The sequence below is a fragment of the Myotis lucifugus genome, unplaced genomic scaffold, assembly GCF_000147115.1.
Source record: "Myotis lucifugus unplaced genomic scaffold, Myoluc2.0 scaffold_395, whole genome shotgun sequence".
Taxonomy (NCBI): domain Eukaryota; kingdom Metazoa; phylum Chordata; class Mammalia; order Chiroptera; family Vespertilionidae; genus Myotis; species Myotis lucifugus.
In genome coordinates this window covers 570,809-584,605 of record NW_005871443.1, presented here as the reverse complement: position 1 = coordinate 584,605, position 13,797 = coordinate 570,809, and the positions used below count along the sequence as shown (strand labels likewise).

The following is a 13,797-nucleotide window of genomic DNA, read 5'->3' as shown; positions in this document are numbered from 1 at the left end:
TCCGAGGTGTTGTGGGCGCCCCTCCTGCAGATCGCCCCACCGCGGCAGGGATGTGACCTTAGAGCCCGCCTCCACAGATAGCCGGAGCCCCAGCCCGCGAGGGCCCGAGATACCCAACGACTACCCGGGAAATTGGGCCGGGGGAGCTCCGGCTTGCCCGCCGGGGTTCCCGTCCCGGTTCCGGTCCCCCGTTCCCGGGCTTGGCAATGCCGCGCCGCCCGGCCCCGCCGCCGCCTTCGCACTGCGCTGGTGCTACTCCTGCTGGCTCGGAGTCCGCGCACAGTGAGTACCGCGCGGGAGCGCGGCGAGGGCTGATCGAGAGACCGCTCCGAAAAGACCCGCCACCCGGGGGCAAGGGCCACGCCAGTGCCCGCGTGCCAACCCGGCCCGTGCGCCCCTACTCCGTGCGCTCCCGCCCGCCGCTGCATCCCCGGGCCCGCTGCTGGGAGGACGCAGCGTGCGGGGCCCCGGGTTGACAGCGTGCCCCCGCTCTCTCTCCCCTCTCTCTCTCTCCCCGCTCCTCCCCGCGCCGTCCTCCCACTCGCGTCCCGGTAGCCGTGATGCTGCGGGCGCCCGAGGCGGCGCAGTTCCTGCGGCCCAGGCAGCGCCGCGCATACCAGGTCTTCGAGGAGGCCAAGCAGGGCCACCTGGAGAGGGAATGCGTCGAGGAGCTGTGCAGCAAGGAGGAGGCCCGGGAGGTGTTCGAGAACGACCCCGAGACGGTGAGCCGGGGGGGCCGGGCGCGGGCGCCGGCGGGGGAGGTGAGGAATGGGGAGGTGTGCCTCTGTCGCTCCGGGATTCCACGACTGGGCGGGACCGGGACCGCGGCGCGGAGCATTAAAGCGGCCAGGTCACCGCGAGTGCTGTCCCCGCAGCACCGCATTTCTGCGAACGTGCGTCCGTGCGCGCCCTTGTAGGGAATCCCAGAGTTCCGCAGACTTCCCTTTACTGAGTCTGAGATGCGTCTCCTTCACGTGGGGTGACCGTGCTGCAAGTCACGCCCAGAACTCTACAATACGGAGATATTGCGTTTGGGAATGGTGAAAGGCCAGCCAGGAATATGGGGTATCTGGACCCTGGCTCACCCTCAAGCCTCCTCCACAGCTTTTGAGCCCCAATTCTCTAGGTGACCCCCAGGCGCTCCTATTAGCTGGAGGCAGAAACAGATCTTTGAGCAGGGGTCCTGTTGAGACCCTGCAGCTCTCTTCTTCAGTAGACTTCCGAAGGCAGCCACCTTAAAGGAAATATGCAGCCTAGGACACCTCCACCAGAATAAACTAGAGGCTGTAAAATGTAAAAGAAATACCATGGTTAAAAACAAACAGCTTCCTACCTCTCCTCTTCCTTAACTGGATGGGAGGAGTAGAGCTGCCCACAGCTTCTTGGTCCTCATGAAGAGGAGCAGAGGGTTTGCCTGAAAGAGGAATTAAAAGATGTGCAGGCTGGGTCCTGGTCGGTGTTGCTCAGTTGGTTGACTGTTGTGCTGTGCACTGAAAGGTCACTGGTCTGCTTCCCGCTCAGGGCACATGCCCAGGTTGCAGGCTTGATCCCCAGTAGGGACGCATGTGGAGCCAGGCTATTTCACATTGATGTTTCTCTCTCTCTCCCTCTCACTTCTTCTCTCTCTAAAATCAATTATATATATATAGACTGGAATGACTTGTAGCAGTAGGTCCCAAAATATGATTACAGGAATAGTGCTAGAATATATATATGGAGGGGGGTACCTGTAAGGGGGCACAAGGTCAGGGGGCCTCAGGGTGGAAGTTAGGAAAGGGCCACACACACACACACACACACACACACACACACACACGCCAGCCCTTTTCAGCAAGGTGTTCTTTTAGAAACAGCTGGTGATTTCAAAAGCCTAATGGTGCTGGCTTAGGACATATTTCTATTAATAATGTCCTTGGAGACTGTAGGGCACCAGACAGCCAAGTGCAGGCAGGGAGCAGCCCAGGTGTGGGCTTGGCATCTGTGCAGGAGCTGTGTGATCTTAAGGGGACGAGATGTGTAAGAGCATTCATGGTGGTATGACCTGTGGGACCCGTGAAAGCCCTAGATGTCTATCTGTTCCCAGGCAAGTGACTTTGGGAAGTAGTCCTGAAAGAAACGGGGTGGACTTACATTACTTCACTTCATGCTGTGAGGTCAGGGTGATTTCACAGCTGGTTTTGGTTCTACCAGCTTTTTTCTTTTAAAGAATCCTCTGGAATGAAATAAATGTCTCATGCAATAAACGAAAGGCTCTGTGTGACCAATGCAGGCTTCTTTTGGACTTGTCTTTCTGATCAGTTGACTTGACCATCCCTTCTAGGTCACCTTTCTGAAAACAAGCTCTAAAATGATTGACCGCCACTGTGTGGTTCTCTCTGGCACCATTAGTTGTTGCCTCTGCTGTGCTATGATAGGGTTATTTTCTCCAGTGTTACTGCCTTCAGTCTCAACACAGTTTCAATCCTGTCCTAAGGAGCAGTTTTGCAGGGTCTGTTCTGGCCTCACTGTTTTCCCTTTTCTTTGATGATAAATCCTAATAGCCCAGTGACTCATGCCTCTGCAGAGGCTTTCTGAAGGTCCTAGTAGCAGGGCTGTGTGCCTGGCCACCCAAGATCCCTGCCCAGCTGTGAGATTGTGTGACAGGTGCAGTGTTCTCCATCCACATGCCTAGCCTGGAATATTTATTCTGCTGAAAGTGTTGTCTGGTTTTGGCCCTTGGCTTGTATTCCTTTTCCTTGAGAGGCAGTGTGGAATGCCGGGAGGAGCTGGGTTAGGGTTAAGGGTCAGGAGTCAGGGTTAGGAGTTAGGGGCTGATTTGAGTCCCAGCTGTTCTGGTAGACCAGTTGTCCACTTGGATGTGTCCAGGTTTCCCACTCCATTTCCCTGGCAGTGGTGAGATCCTCCAAACACTACTCACTGCTAATGTATTTTAGTAAATATAACTGTTGGAAAAGGTAGTCCTATGAGTTCCCCTGCTCCAAAAAGTTTAGGGCTCTCACTAGGAAATATTTATTCCTTGCATGCAAAGGTAGCTCATTTTGCATTTTTTGATTGAGGCTGATGGAGTGACCCAGGATGATGAGCACCGGCCTTATTTAGTTTAAGAAGTCCCCTGGACCTGGCCATGTGACTGTCACAGGACCTCCAGGGCCATAGTATCCTGATGTGAAAGGCTATCCCAGAATTGGCACTTCTTGGGTTGTAATCACCTGACCCTCTGATGGGTGTGCTTGTAGGCAGTGCCAGTCCTGAGAGGCCAGGGTCACCTTAGTGGCTGATTCCACCTGCCCTACCTTGCTGTCTGCTGGGTTAGGATGCTGGAAGCAGCCTGCCTGTCCGCAGTGTGTCTGGCTCCATTGTCATCACACCTGCCCAATTTTGGTTCTGCCTTTGGTGGAGTTTGCAATACTGCTCTTTCCTGCTGGCTGAGAAGGCAGTGCTGCGTGTTCTGTTCCCATTCCTGGGCCTCTGGGGACACCTTGGTAGAGGAAGCCTCCAGGAGGGACAGGGGAAGCTGGGGGTGGGGTGAGGTAGACTTGGTCCCCTGGAGCCAGCTCCCTGGGCTGCAAACCCTCTTCCCCTGAGCTCAGAGGTTTGTGCTTGTTGAGCGTGTGCTGTGCGCTGGGTGTGCTCTAGGTCTTCCTCTCTGATCTGAATGTTTCCAGACTGGGCTGTTTTCCTCTTTTGGACGAGGGAAGGAGTCTGACCTTCAAAGTTCTTCTTGCCCTAGCTGTTTTGGCTCAGTGGATAGAGCAGGGGTCCTCAAACTACGGCCCGCGGGCCACATGCAAATACAAATATTGTATTTGTTCCCGTTTTGTTTTTTTTACTTCAAAATAAGATATGTGCAGTGTGCATAGGAATTTGTTCATAGTTTTTTTTTAAACTATAGTCCGGCCCTCCAACAGTGTGAGGGACAGTGAACTGGCCCCCTGTTTAAAAAGTTTGAGGACCCCTGGGATAGAGCATCAGCCTGAGGACTGAAGGGTCCCAGGTTCAATTCCGGTCAAGGGCACATGCCTGGGGGTTGTGGGCTTGATCCCCGGTAGGGGGCATGCAGGAGGCAGCCAATCAATGATCTTCTCTCATCATTGATGTTTTTATCTCTCTTTCCCTCTCCCTTCCTCTCTGAAATCAGTCAATCAAAAATATTTTAATCTTAAAGCTCTTCTTTAGCAGGTAGCTGTTAGTACCATGGCTTTTCCTGATTCCTGGGGCTATCACATACCTGGCTGCAAAGGAAGGGACCCACAGGCATTCTGGTCACCTGCTTCCCTCCTGGGGGCAAACTGTCTCCCACCCACATTCTTTCTGGCCCCAGGAGAGTGGCCCAGGGCCCAGGAGAGTGGCCCAGGCCACACCGTTGTTGCCACTGCTAATCATGTTTCTCCTCTCCAGAGCCCAAGGGGTGATTACATTCCCTCCTTATCTTGTTTCCTTTGGTGTTGTTACTCTCTGTTCCTGGCATTTCCCTCTCCCTTGCTTTTCCTTGTTCTAGGGCCCTGGGTAGTCCATCCCCCAGCCGTCTCCACGGGGGTTCTCCTGAATTCTTCTGAAAGGTCACCCAGGCCAGCCCAGGCCAGGTCATCTTTCTACGTAAATCCTTTAAGGCAGGTGGGTTCTGGACGCCTTAAAGACACCGTCTCAGTAATCACCCTATGCTTTCTGAAAGGATTCTGGACAAAAGGCTTACCCGCCCGCCCTGCTTTCCAGGTACACGTCACCACCTGGCAGCACTGGGCTGCCCCTGCCCCTCAGCTTGTGGAGAGGAAAAAATTCCAGGCTGCAGTTTCTTATCCCACCACCTGGTTTAATTTGAGATGCAAACAGTAATATTTACACTATTCTCAACTGGCTAGTGGCGCACCCTGAAGACTTCACAACATGCTTGGCCGCTGGCCTGTGCTGGAGTGCATTTGTGTCTCTTTGTCTCTCCATCTTTGTCTCTGTGTCTCTCTCTCTTTTTCTCTATGTCTCTGTCTCTCTCTGTCTGTCTTTCTGCCCCCCTCTCTCTGTCTCTCACTCTTTCTGACTCTATGTCCCATCTCTCTCACCCCACCTCCAGCTCTTGCAAATGCCGGGGAACCCAGTTGTGATGGGTTCCCTACCAAGGAGAGTTTCGGGGTGCAGTCAGTTTCAGAACTGCATCTGCATTCCCAGGACACCTGTCTTCCTGAGATCCCAGATTCTTTGGGGACAGCTTGGGGAGGAGCACCCCCATACAGAAGTGAAAGCCCCTCCCTCAAGTTACCCCTCTTTGGGGTGACCTAAGGGATATCATGGGGGCAGAAGTGGGGCCCCAGCAGGAAGGTGGGGAGGGAGTTGGAGGGGGACCTTGTCAGCCCCAGTGACTTCCCTTTGAAATGCAGGACCCTGAGCTGGGGTGGTGACACCTTGGCAGTGACATCCAGGATAGCTGCTGCTCACCTGCACCTTCCTGCCCCCCACCTGCCCTCCACACCCACTCTGCCTCCCCAACACACACACACACACACACACACACACACACACACACACACACAGACAGCTTGTTGGTACGAAAAATTGTGAAGGCTACACCAGAATTGGCATTTATTGGGTTGCCTACACATGCACATATATGCAGACATACACTCAGATACATACACCCATACTGACACACAGTACACCCACACAGACACATAGACACACCTACAGACACACACAGCCACACACATGCACATACTCTTCTCTCTGCAACTGTGGGTCCACTTAGCCCAGGCCCCTCACCCTGTGCAGCCCCTGTCCTCTCTTTTACGGGTTCTGTGGAGCATCCTGATTGCAGAGCAAGTGGTTCTGCTCCCACTGACCGCTCTGGGCCCAGGCCTCCCCTCCTGGGACCTCTCCCACTTGGGCTGTTGCCACTGGAGGCCTGAGGAAGCCCGTCACAGGGGCTGGGTCGCTGAATTGTTGTTCGACCGGTTGTGCTTTCTCTGGAGTTGGCTCCTGCACAGCTCAGAGGCCTGCAGACGGCTGGTTAGACCCGAGCTGGCACCCACAGGTCCCGGCACCCAGGCTGCCACTGTCTGGGGGTGGGTCTTGAGCGAGATACAAACCCTGCCTGGCTCCCCCCAGTCGCCTTCTGCTGTCCCTGTGCCTACCTATATGTTTGTTTTAATCCTAGGAGTCTGCAGGGACTTAGCGCCAGGCTCTCCAGCGTAATAACAGGCCAGGCCCATAAATTACACCTCATCCTCGCCAATGGGCTCAACATCTGCGGAAAACCAATTAAAGACATTTCAAAAAACACTGAACGTCTGCCTTTGTTATTTAGGAACAAAACGCCCTTTTAAGAAACTGATGCTGATGGCCTGTTTCTTGAAATTCCAAGGGGCTGGGCCAGGACATTTCAAACACCTCCCAGGTGAACAGTCTCCAGCACCATTGGCAGGTGTCCCAACTCCTTCACGCTTCGTTTCCCCTGGTTTTTCTAAGGTCAGACTGGGAGCTGTTTCTGTAATGCACAGAGTCGTTGTGGGTTAAGGGTTCGTATTTGATGTTGGAAATACTCTGCCTCTTCAGTGGTTATTATAGGCCAGTGATTTCATTGCACACCTGGTGCATATGCCTTGTACATTTGACCCTGACACAGTCGTTCATTAAAAGCTTTGAATTAATTTTTAAAGGGGAGTTGGAAGTGGAAGAAGTTCAGAAGGACATCAGTCCTTTATCTCCCTCTGACAAAGGCACAGTTCTGCTTGGACTGATTGCAGGGATTCAAAATGTAATAATCCCGAGAGATAGTAACATAGCACTGTCATACTTTTTAATACCATACTTGTTTTCTTTGGGCTTGTTTTTTTAAATTGCAGCTGAAATTTGTTTCTTTCTGGTGTTAGTGCCCATGATAATAAAATACATTTTCCCAACATTGGTCTCTAAAGCCTGCCATCTAGACCCAGTTTTTCAAAGATCTCTTCTTGGAATGTTGGGCTCCTTGGAAATCACACGGCTGGGCTCTGCCAGATCCTGGGCGGGGTGCCCTGGTCACTGCTGCAGCCTCACACTCAGCGGCCCAGGGCCTCCCTGGGGCGGGCTGGGGCCATCTGCCTGGGATGGCTGGGTGACTGGCGGCTGCAGGTGCAGCCTGCCTGGAACCCTCTGCTGTGGACACACATTTCTTTAGCACGACGCTTCAGAAAGGAATGGAAGGCTATTTAGGAGGGTCCTGTTGGCAGTTGTCCAGGGGCTGACATAGGCATGTGGGTTTGTGCTTCCTTCCTGCCTCATTGGATAGCAAACGCCTCAACTTCAAAGGCAAATCCACCGTTTGTGATGTAGGAATCTGTTGCCTGCGTGCTTGCTACAGCCGTAATCACCAGATGCATTCTCCGAGTTATCCTTGTCCACGTCACGCTTACCACATGCACGCTGTGATTTAGCATGGACCCAGAGAGGCACCCAGGTGCTCATAAATTTCCCTTTCATAAGCTAGGAACAAACAAGAATTTTGCAATAATGTTTATGGCAGATGAGAGTCTTGGGCATCATCTCGTTTTAAGCACTCCCGTGAAACGGGGGCCCAAGAATCTATTAAGGGACTTGTCCAAGTTAGCTCAGGACTTGTCAAGTTAGTGGGAGGACTCAGATGGAAACTCAGGTCCCCCAACTCCAAGTTTAACATGCAAATGCTGAAGTGATAGAGACCTTCAGAGCGTGGGTCCAAAGAATTGTCTATACAACCGGTGGGCAAACTACGGCCCGCGGGCCAGATCCGGCCCGTTTGAAATGAATAAAACGAAAAAAAAAAAAAGACTTTACCCTTTTATGTAATGATGTTTACTTTGAATTTATATTAGTTCACACAAACACTCCATCCATGCTTTTGTTCCGGCCCTCCGGTCCAGTTTAAGAACCCATTGTGACCCTCGAGTCAAAAAGTTTGCCTACCCCTGGGCTAGATAGTGACTTCTAGAGAAAAATACCTTTGCCCCAAATATTGCTTTAAACTACTAAGTTGTTAATCCTGTACTCTGGTAAGTATTTTTTTCTAGTTTACATGATGGGAAAATGCATCATTTTGTTTTTCCCAAAGAAAACATAAAAAGAGAAGTACAATTTTGCATTTGTGATGTGGGTGTGTATTCCTTAGTACCTGCCCGGTTTCCCTAAAGCAGGGAGAACTGTGCCATCCAAGGGGGGAAGGAGGAGGGGAGGTGGTCATGGGCTCTCCTCCCGCCACCGTTAAGCCTGTAAGCTGTGGGTGGGTGCCAGCGGTGCTTCCCACCACACTCTCCTCTTTTCCGCTTCTCATCTCTCCCTCCCTCCCTCCCACTGGCTTCTTTCCTCCTTCCCCATTTTGGTCCATGCTGCTCAGCCTCTCAGGCCTTGGGTAAAAGTCTCAAGTCCCCTCTGCTCTCCATCCCCTCCCACCACTGCCTGTAACCAGCGGCCTCGTCCTGAGGCCTCCTCCCGGGGCATGTCTCCTGCTTATCGCCTCCCTGACCGCCCTCGGCCATGGTGGACAGGCTGACATTCCCTCCCGTCTGTAAAGCTCCCCACTGGCCTGTCTGCGCCCATTCACACCCCCAAACAACCGGGCACAGCCGCTCCCCTGAATGTTTTGGGATCAAGCCCAACTCTCTCACCGGGCTTGTCAAGGCAGCGCGCCCTCTCCAGCACCCGAGATCACCAGGCCTCTTCCATGTCCAAAACAGACGGATTTCCCTCCCTGTTTCTCTGCTCCAGCCACGCTCCTGGCTGTGTGTATTCTACCCACAGGCACCCTGCTTGGGGCCCTCGGGGTGTGGTCTTTGATTCCAGCAGATGGACAGCGCTCAAATCTCAGCCCAGGGGCTGTGCAGCCAGGGCAACGGCTGGAGCTCTCCAAGTTCCAGCGGCCACCTGTCGCTGGAGACGGGAGCGGCTGCCTTATGTGACTCGGTGAGGATGACATAAGCAAAGGGAGTACACTGCTTCCTCGCTGGGGCTGTGGCCAATCAGCATAAACTCACAGCTCTGGAGGTCCGAAGTCGGGATGGGTCCCCGGGGCTAAAACCAAGGTGTCCCACGGCTGCTTCCTCCTAGAGGTTCCTGGGGGAGAATCCATCCTCACTCACCTTTCAGCGTCTAGAGGGGCCACATTCCCTGGCTGGCAGCCCCTCCTCCACCTTCACAGCTGCCATTTCTGGTTCTCTCTCTGCCTTCTTCCACATGTGAGGATAGTATAGACATAATTTGAATAAAGTTCCGTTGGTTCGCCCCTGTGAATCTCGTTTGCCCAATAAGAAGGTGGCCGGCCTAGCAGGCAGGGTCCACCACCACGCCCGAGACCCGCGAGGGCTAGCTGCTTCCTGCTCCTTCCTGTCAGCACATCTTCCTCACTCAGTGAGTGACATTGCTGCGTTTGGCCTTGAGAACCAAGGAGTTTGCTGAGCAAAGCTGTTGATGATCAGCCAGCGCTGTGCAAAGCGAGAGAGGCCTTTGCCAGGAGAGCACATGAGTACAGGAAGAGAGGTCTTTGAAAGTGACTCCAGTTAAAACACATCACATTACACAGTAAGTATACAAATCAGTCTTGGGAAATGAAACTGTAAAATATAGAAACAAATTTGGTCCATCTCATACTCTATAAAAGTCAGAGTACAAATGCAATTAGGCACTAAATTTTTAGAACAAAGGAAGATGGAAGTAAGAATCTGGGGAGGGAGCCAGGCACGGTTTTTCCGAAAACCATGATTTTTAGAAGGTTTCTTCTGACCATAAATGGAGATATTTTTGCTAACAAAAAAAAAATGTGTGATGGCTTTGTCCATATTCTTAATCATCAGGTTATTCTCTTGGAAGCAGCCATTCTATGACACTCGCAGACGTCTCCTTCTTTTGGCCTACACCCTGACTTGTCAATGCCTCTGCACTGGGTGGCTCCCAGACGTTCTCATGACCTCATGAGATCTTGACCCTTGGTAGATTTATAATTTCACTTTGCGGGTGATTACAGTTCTGTTGGCACTGATCTGTCCAATCCAGCTAGCCTGATATTTTTTGCTGCTTACATTTGAAAAATGTAAACAAGGAGATAGAAGTGTATTTCTCGTGCACAAGGCGGGAGGAAGGCTGAGTCGTGCTGCTCAGTAGCGCCCACAGACTCACGTGACCTGTTTGTGCTCCACTGTACTGGTGCGTGGCTTTTGTCTTCAAGGCCTCCTCACACGCCTGCCAAAGATGCTGGAGCACCAGACATCACATCTGCACTGTAGCAAGGAAGGTGGAGAAGCAAAGCTCCCCTCCCCCAACTCTCTTCACTCAGTTTCACCTTGTGCTCACATCTTATTGGCTAGAATTTAGTCACAAGGCCACCCCTCCTTGCAAGAGAAGCTGGGAATGTAGTGTAGCTGGCTGAGTGCAGTGCAGCTCTGAAATAAACCCAAAGTCCTATTACTAAGGATGGAAGGAGAATTGGGCATCTCTGCTATGGGGAAAAGGTAGTTGGGAACAAACCTCTTTTTAAAAAAGATATATATATTTTATTGATTTTTTTACAGAGGAAGGGAGAGGGATAGAGAGTTAGAAACATCGATGAGAGAGAAACATCAATCAGCTGTCTCCTGCACACCATCTACTGGGGATGTGCCTGCAACCAAGGTACATGCCCTTGACCGGAATTGAACCTGGGACCCTTCAGTCCGCAGGCTGACGCTCCATCCACTGAGCCAAGCCGGTTAGGGCCTCTTTTATGAGGTTAATTCCTGTGAATATTTCCAAGCCTGGTGATAGACACTAATTAGCCGTGCCTGAGAGTTTTTGCACAACCCACCTCTCAACACAGGTCTTTCCAGCTACACTCACACAATCTGCTGTACCTTTTAACGCAATACTTGGTGGAGGGACCAGCCCTCCCCTCCATCCCTTGGTGTCCCACACTGGGCCTGTGCAGTCACCTTTCAACCTGCAGCTGGCAATGAGGGGAGGGCTGCAGCCCTCATTGTTGGGGGCCCAGGCATGGCTGGAGTGGAGCCCGGGCCTCCACTCAGGCCTCCTTGCAGTTGCCGGGTGCCCATAGCACATGAGAGCGTATGTGCACAGTGCAGAGGGACATGCTGTGGGCAGGTACAGAGTGCAGCGAACATGGTCCCTGGGGTTCAGGGAGGGGACCAAAGTTTTCACACGCCCAAGAGCTTCTGCTCATACCAGAGCCCTGAGCATCCAGAAGAGCATGAGTCAACTCACCTTGGTTACACGTGTTTCAGTTTTGTCCTAACACTGGCTATGAAAAGGAACTTGGAGACCTTGGCTTTCCAGTGGGCTGCATCCACTCCCGAGCTCCCTGCTGGTTTAGGCCCCTCTCCCTGCCCCACCGGGTGTGTCGGGCACAAGGGGATGACCGTGGAGGAGGAGGGTGCCTGGAGCCGGGGACTGCAGGCCGCACAGGCCCTGCAGAGCTGCAGCCGACTCCAGGTCAGTGACGGGCTGTGCCTCTGCTCATCGAGCCAACGCAGCTCCCGGGCCCTAGGCCAGGGTTTACGCCCTGACCAACTTGTGCTGCAGGTGGGGCCGGCTCTGTGTGCTGTGTCTGGTGCCTTTATTCACAGAACAAAGGGGAGGACGATTTTCATAGCCCTCCTCTTCTGTCAGGATGTGGAAGGACAAATGGGAATGTCTCTTTCTCCGGGGAGAGTGTGCAGCACGTTTTCTGTGTATTTGTGTCAGCTTTGCTTTTATTCGGGGTTAACCCTCTCTCTTTCCTAGATTACCAGGCAAATTAGCACATGGTTTACAGCCCTCCCCCACCCCAAATAAATCTAACACACGAATTAGGATAAATTGTCACCCGGTTTTATGACCCTGTGGTTTCAGTAACCACATTCCCATTAGGTGTGGTTCAGTGAGGAGCAGTGAGCACGGTTTTTCTATTAATAATGTGTTGTTTTCACAACATTAGAACTCGTTATTAAAGCATGCAACACATAACTATAAACTAAGCACGATTTTGAACAATATGATACACCTTCCCGGGAAGTTGTGATCATGTAAATGTTTATGTGTAATGAGGTTACTTTGCTCAGAGTTGTTCATTGTTTTCCATTCTTTCTTAACCTAATGATCAGTTTCCTAAGCCGGAGTGCACACTTTTTGCATTCATTCTAAGTCTTCTCTTTCGGAGCCAACACCTTTCTGTTTGTGACAAAGCTCTGCGGCCTTTGTTCTCCCTCTAAACCCAGAAAGACTTCACGGGCCTGCTTGCACCCCATGAAGGAGGCAGCAAGCCTCCTCCACCCTCTGGTCCGAGAGGTTTCACCAGCGCGCACCTGGCCTGGCCTCCTTTCCTGTGCTCGGCAGTTGGCCAATCCCTGACCCAAAGCAAGAGAAGGAAGTGAAAGCAGGCATGCCAGGGTCCTCTGAATGCTGGCAAAGAGGGGCAATCTCTCCTGCCTTCGTAGCTCCGACCTCCAAACCTGGCCTCTTTGTCACTGAACGTTATCTTTGCGACTGTCACACAAGCTGAAATAGCAAACTTGCTCTATTACCTTTCCTGTAATGGGTTTAAGAGTTTTGGTTTTTAAAATCACACCTTTACTAGAACATGACTTTCTAAAATCTCATCTGTGTGCATCTTAGCAAAGCGTTCCCAGCTCCACCCAGTCTAAGAACTCTCATTGCCCTCACGTGGTACCACCCAGCCTGCCTCTTTCACAAACAGCAAGGAGGGAGCTCTGGCCACACATTCGAGTGAAAGTGACAGACGAGGCTTGCCAAGACCAGTGTATGAAGCTGGCAAATCTGTGGAAGAGCAGCGCCCTGTGTGGGTGGCCCTGGGGGCACCTCTGCCTATCACTCTTCAAATGCCACGCACCCGCTCCCGTCCACGCTCTCCCGGGATGCAGTGTGCCACTGGGAGCCCTTTCTAGCTTCATGACCTCAGTCACACTCCACCACCCCCATGGAGCCTCAGTGTCCTCGTCTGTGATAATGGGTTAATACAAAAGACCTTCCTTGGACGTGGTTGTGAGAATCAAACAAAATAGTGTAAAAATGTGGAATGTCACCAGCATGCAGTTGACACCCAACATCTAGTGGCTGACGTTGCTTAGTCAGCCGCTTGGTTCCATGACGGTGGGTAATTAGGGCCTAACTGTCCCATGACTGGCCCAAAGGGGGAGATCAGAGTGGACGTGATGGGGCTGCTTTAACCAGCCACAGCCTGAAGGGCTTCCCAGCAGGTCCCTGCTGCTCGCCGAGGTAGGGCGGGTGGTTCTCGTCTTTGACAGTCCCCTGTGCAGTGCAGAAGTCTTTAGCTTGCATTTATGGACAGAAGACTCCTCGCTTATGCCCTCCATAACTCACCCAGCACCACTGTGGTTTACAAACACAGTCAAGGCACATCAGTGCCTACGTGTGGATAGTCACACAAGGTCTCCACGTGTCTGTGAGGACCCCTCCATCCACAAGGGTCTAAGACCTGGCCTTTACTTGCATTATTTCTCGTCCTCTGAGACACTTTGAGTGGCGCCTTCAAAGTCGCCACAAAGGGCATCGCTGTTGCTGGTTACAGAAAGTCTAACCACGTTCACGGTTCTGCAGAAGCCGCCTGGGCTGTCCCCTCTCACTTCCCTCGTGCCTCCAGGCAGGAAGTGGCTTTCTGGGTGGTGCTCGCTCTGCTGGCCCTGTCACTGAGCCATCTGTGGAGAAATTCTCCGCTCTCCTCAGACACCTGCTCCCCGAGAGTCCATTTCTATCTACTGGGGGAGAAAGGCGAGGTCCGATGAACCAACTGGGGACTGTGCTGTGTAGGAAGCCTCATATTGTGCCAGTAAACTGTTGCCCTTTTTCTTTTTCCGC

General features: G+C 52.4%; 1 protein-coding gene across 2 annotated transcripts in view; it reads left to right on the top strand.

Moving 5' to 3' along the window:
* The first annotated feature begins 231 nt into the window (after positions 1-231).
* The window catches only part of GAS6 (growth arrest specific 6), a 48,230-nt gene continuing 34,664 nt past the window's right edge, over positions 232-13,797 (top strand). For both annotated transcript variants that reach the window (XM_006102050.3, XM_014467418.2), the window contains exons 1-2: positions 232-282; positions 556-722. In XM_006102050.3, the coding sequence (XP_006102112.2) occupies positions 561-722 (162 nt within the window). In that variant the 5' untranslated portion in view covers positions 232-282; positions 556-560. The remainder of the gene's footprint in view (positions 283-555; positions 723-13,797) is intronic.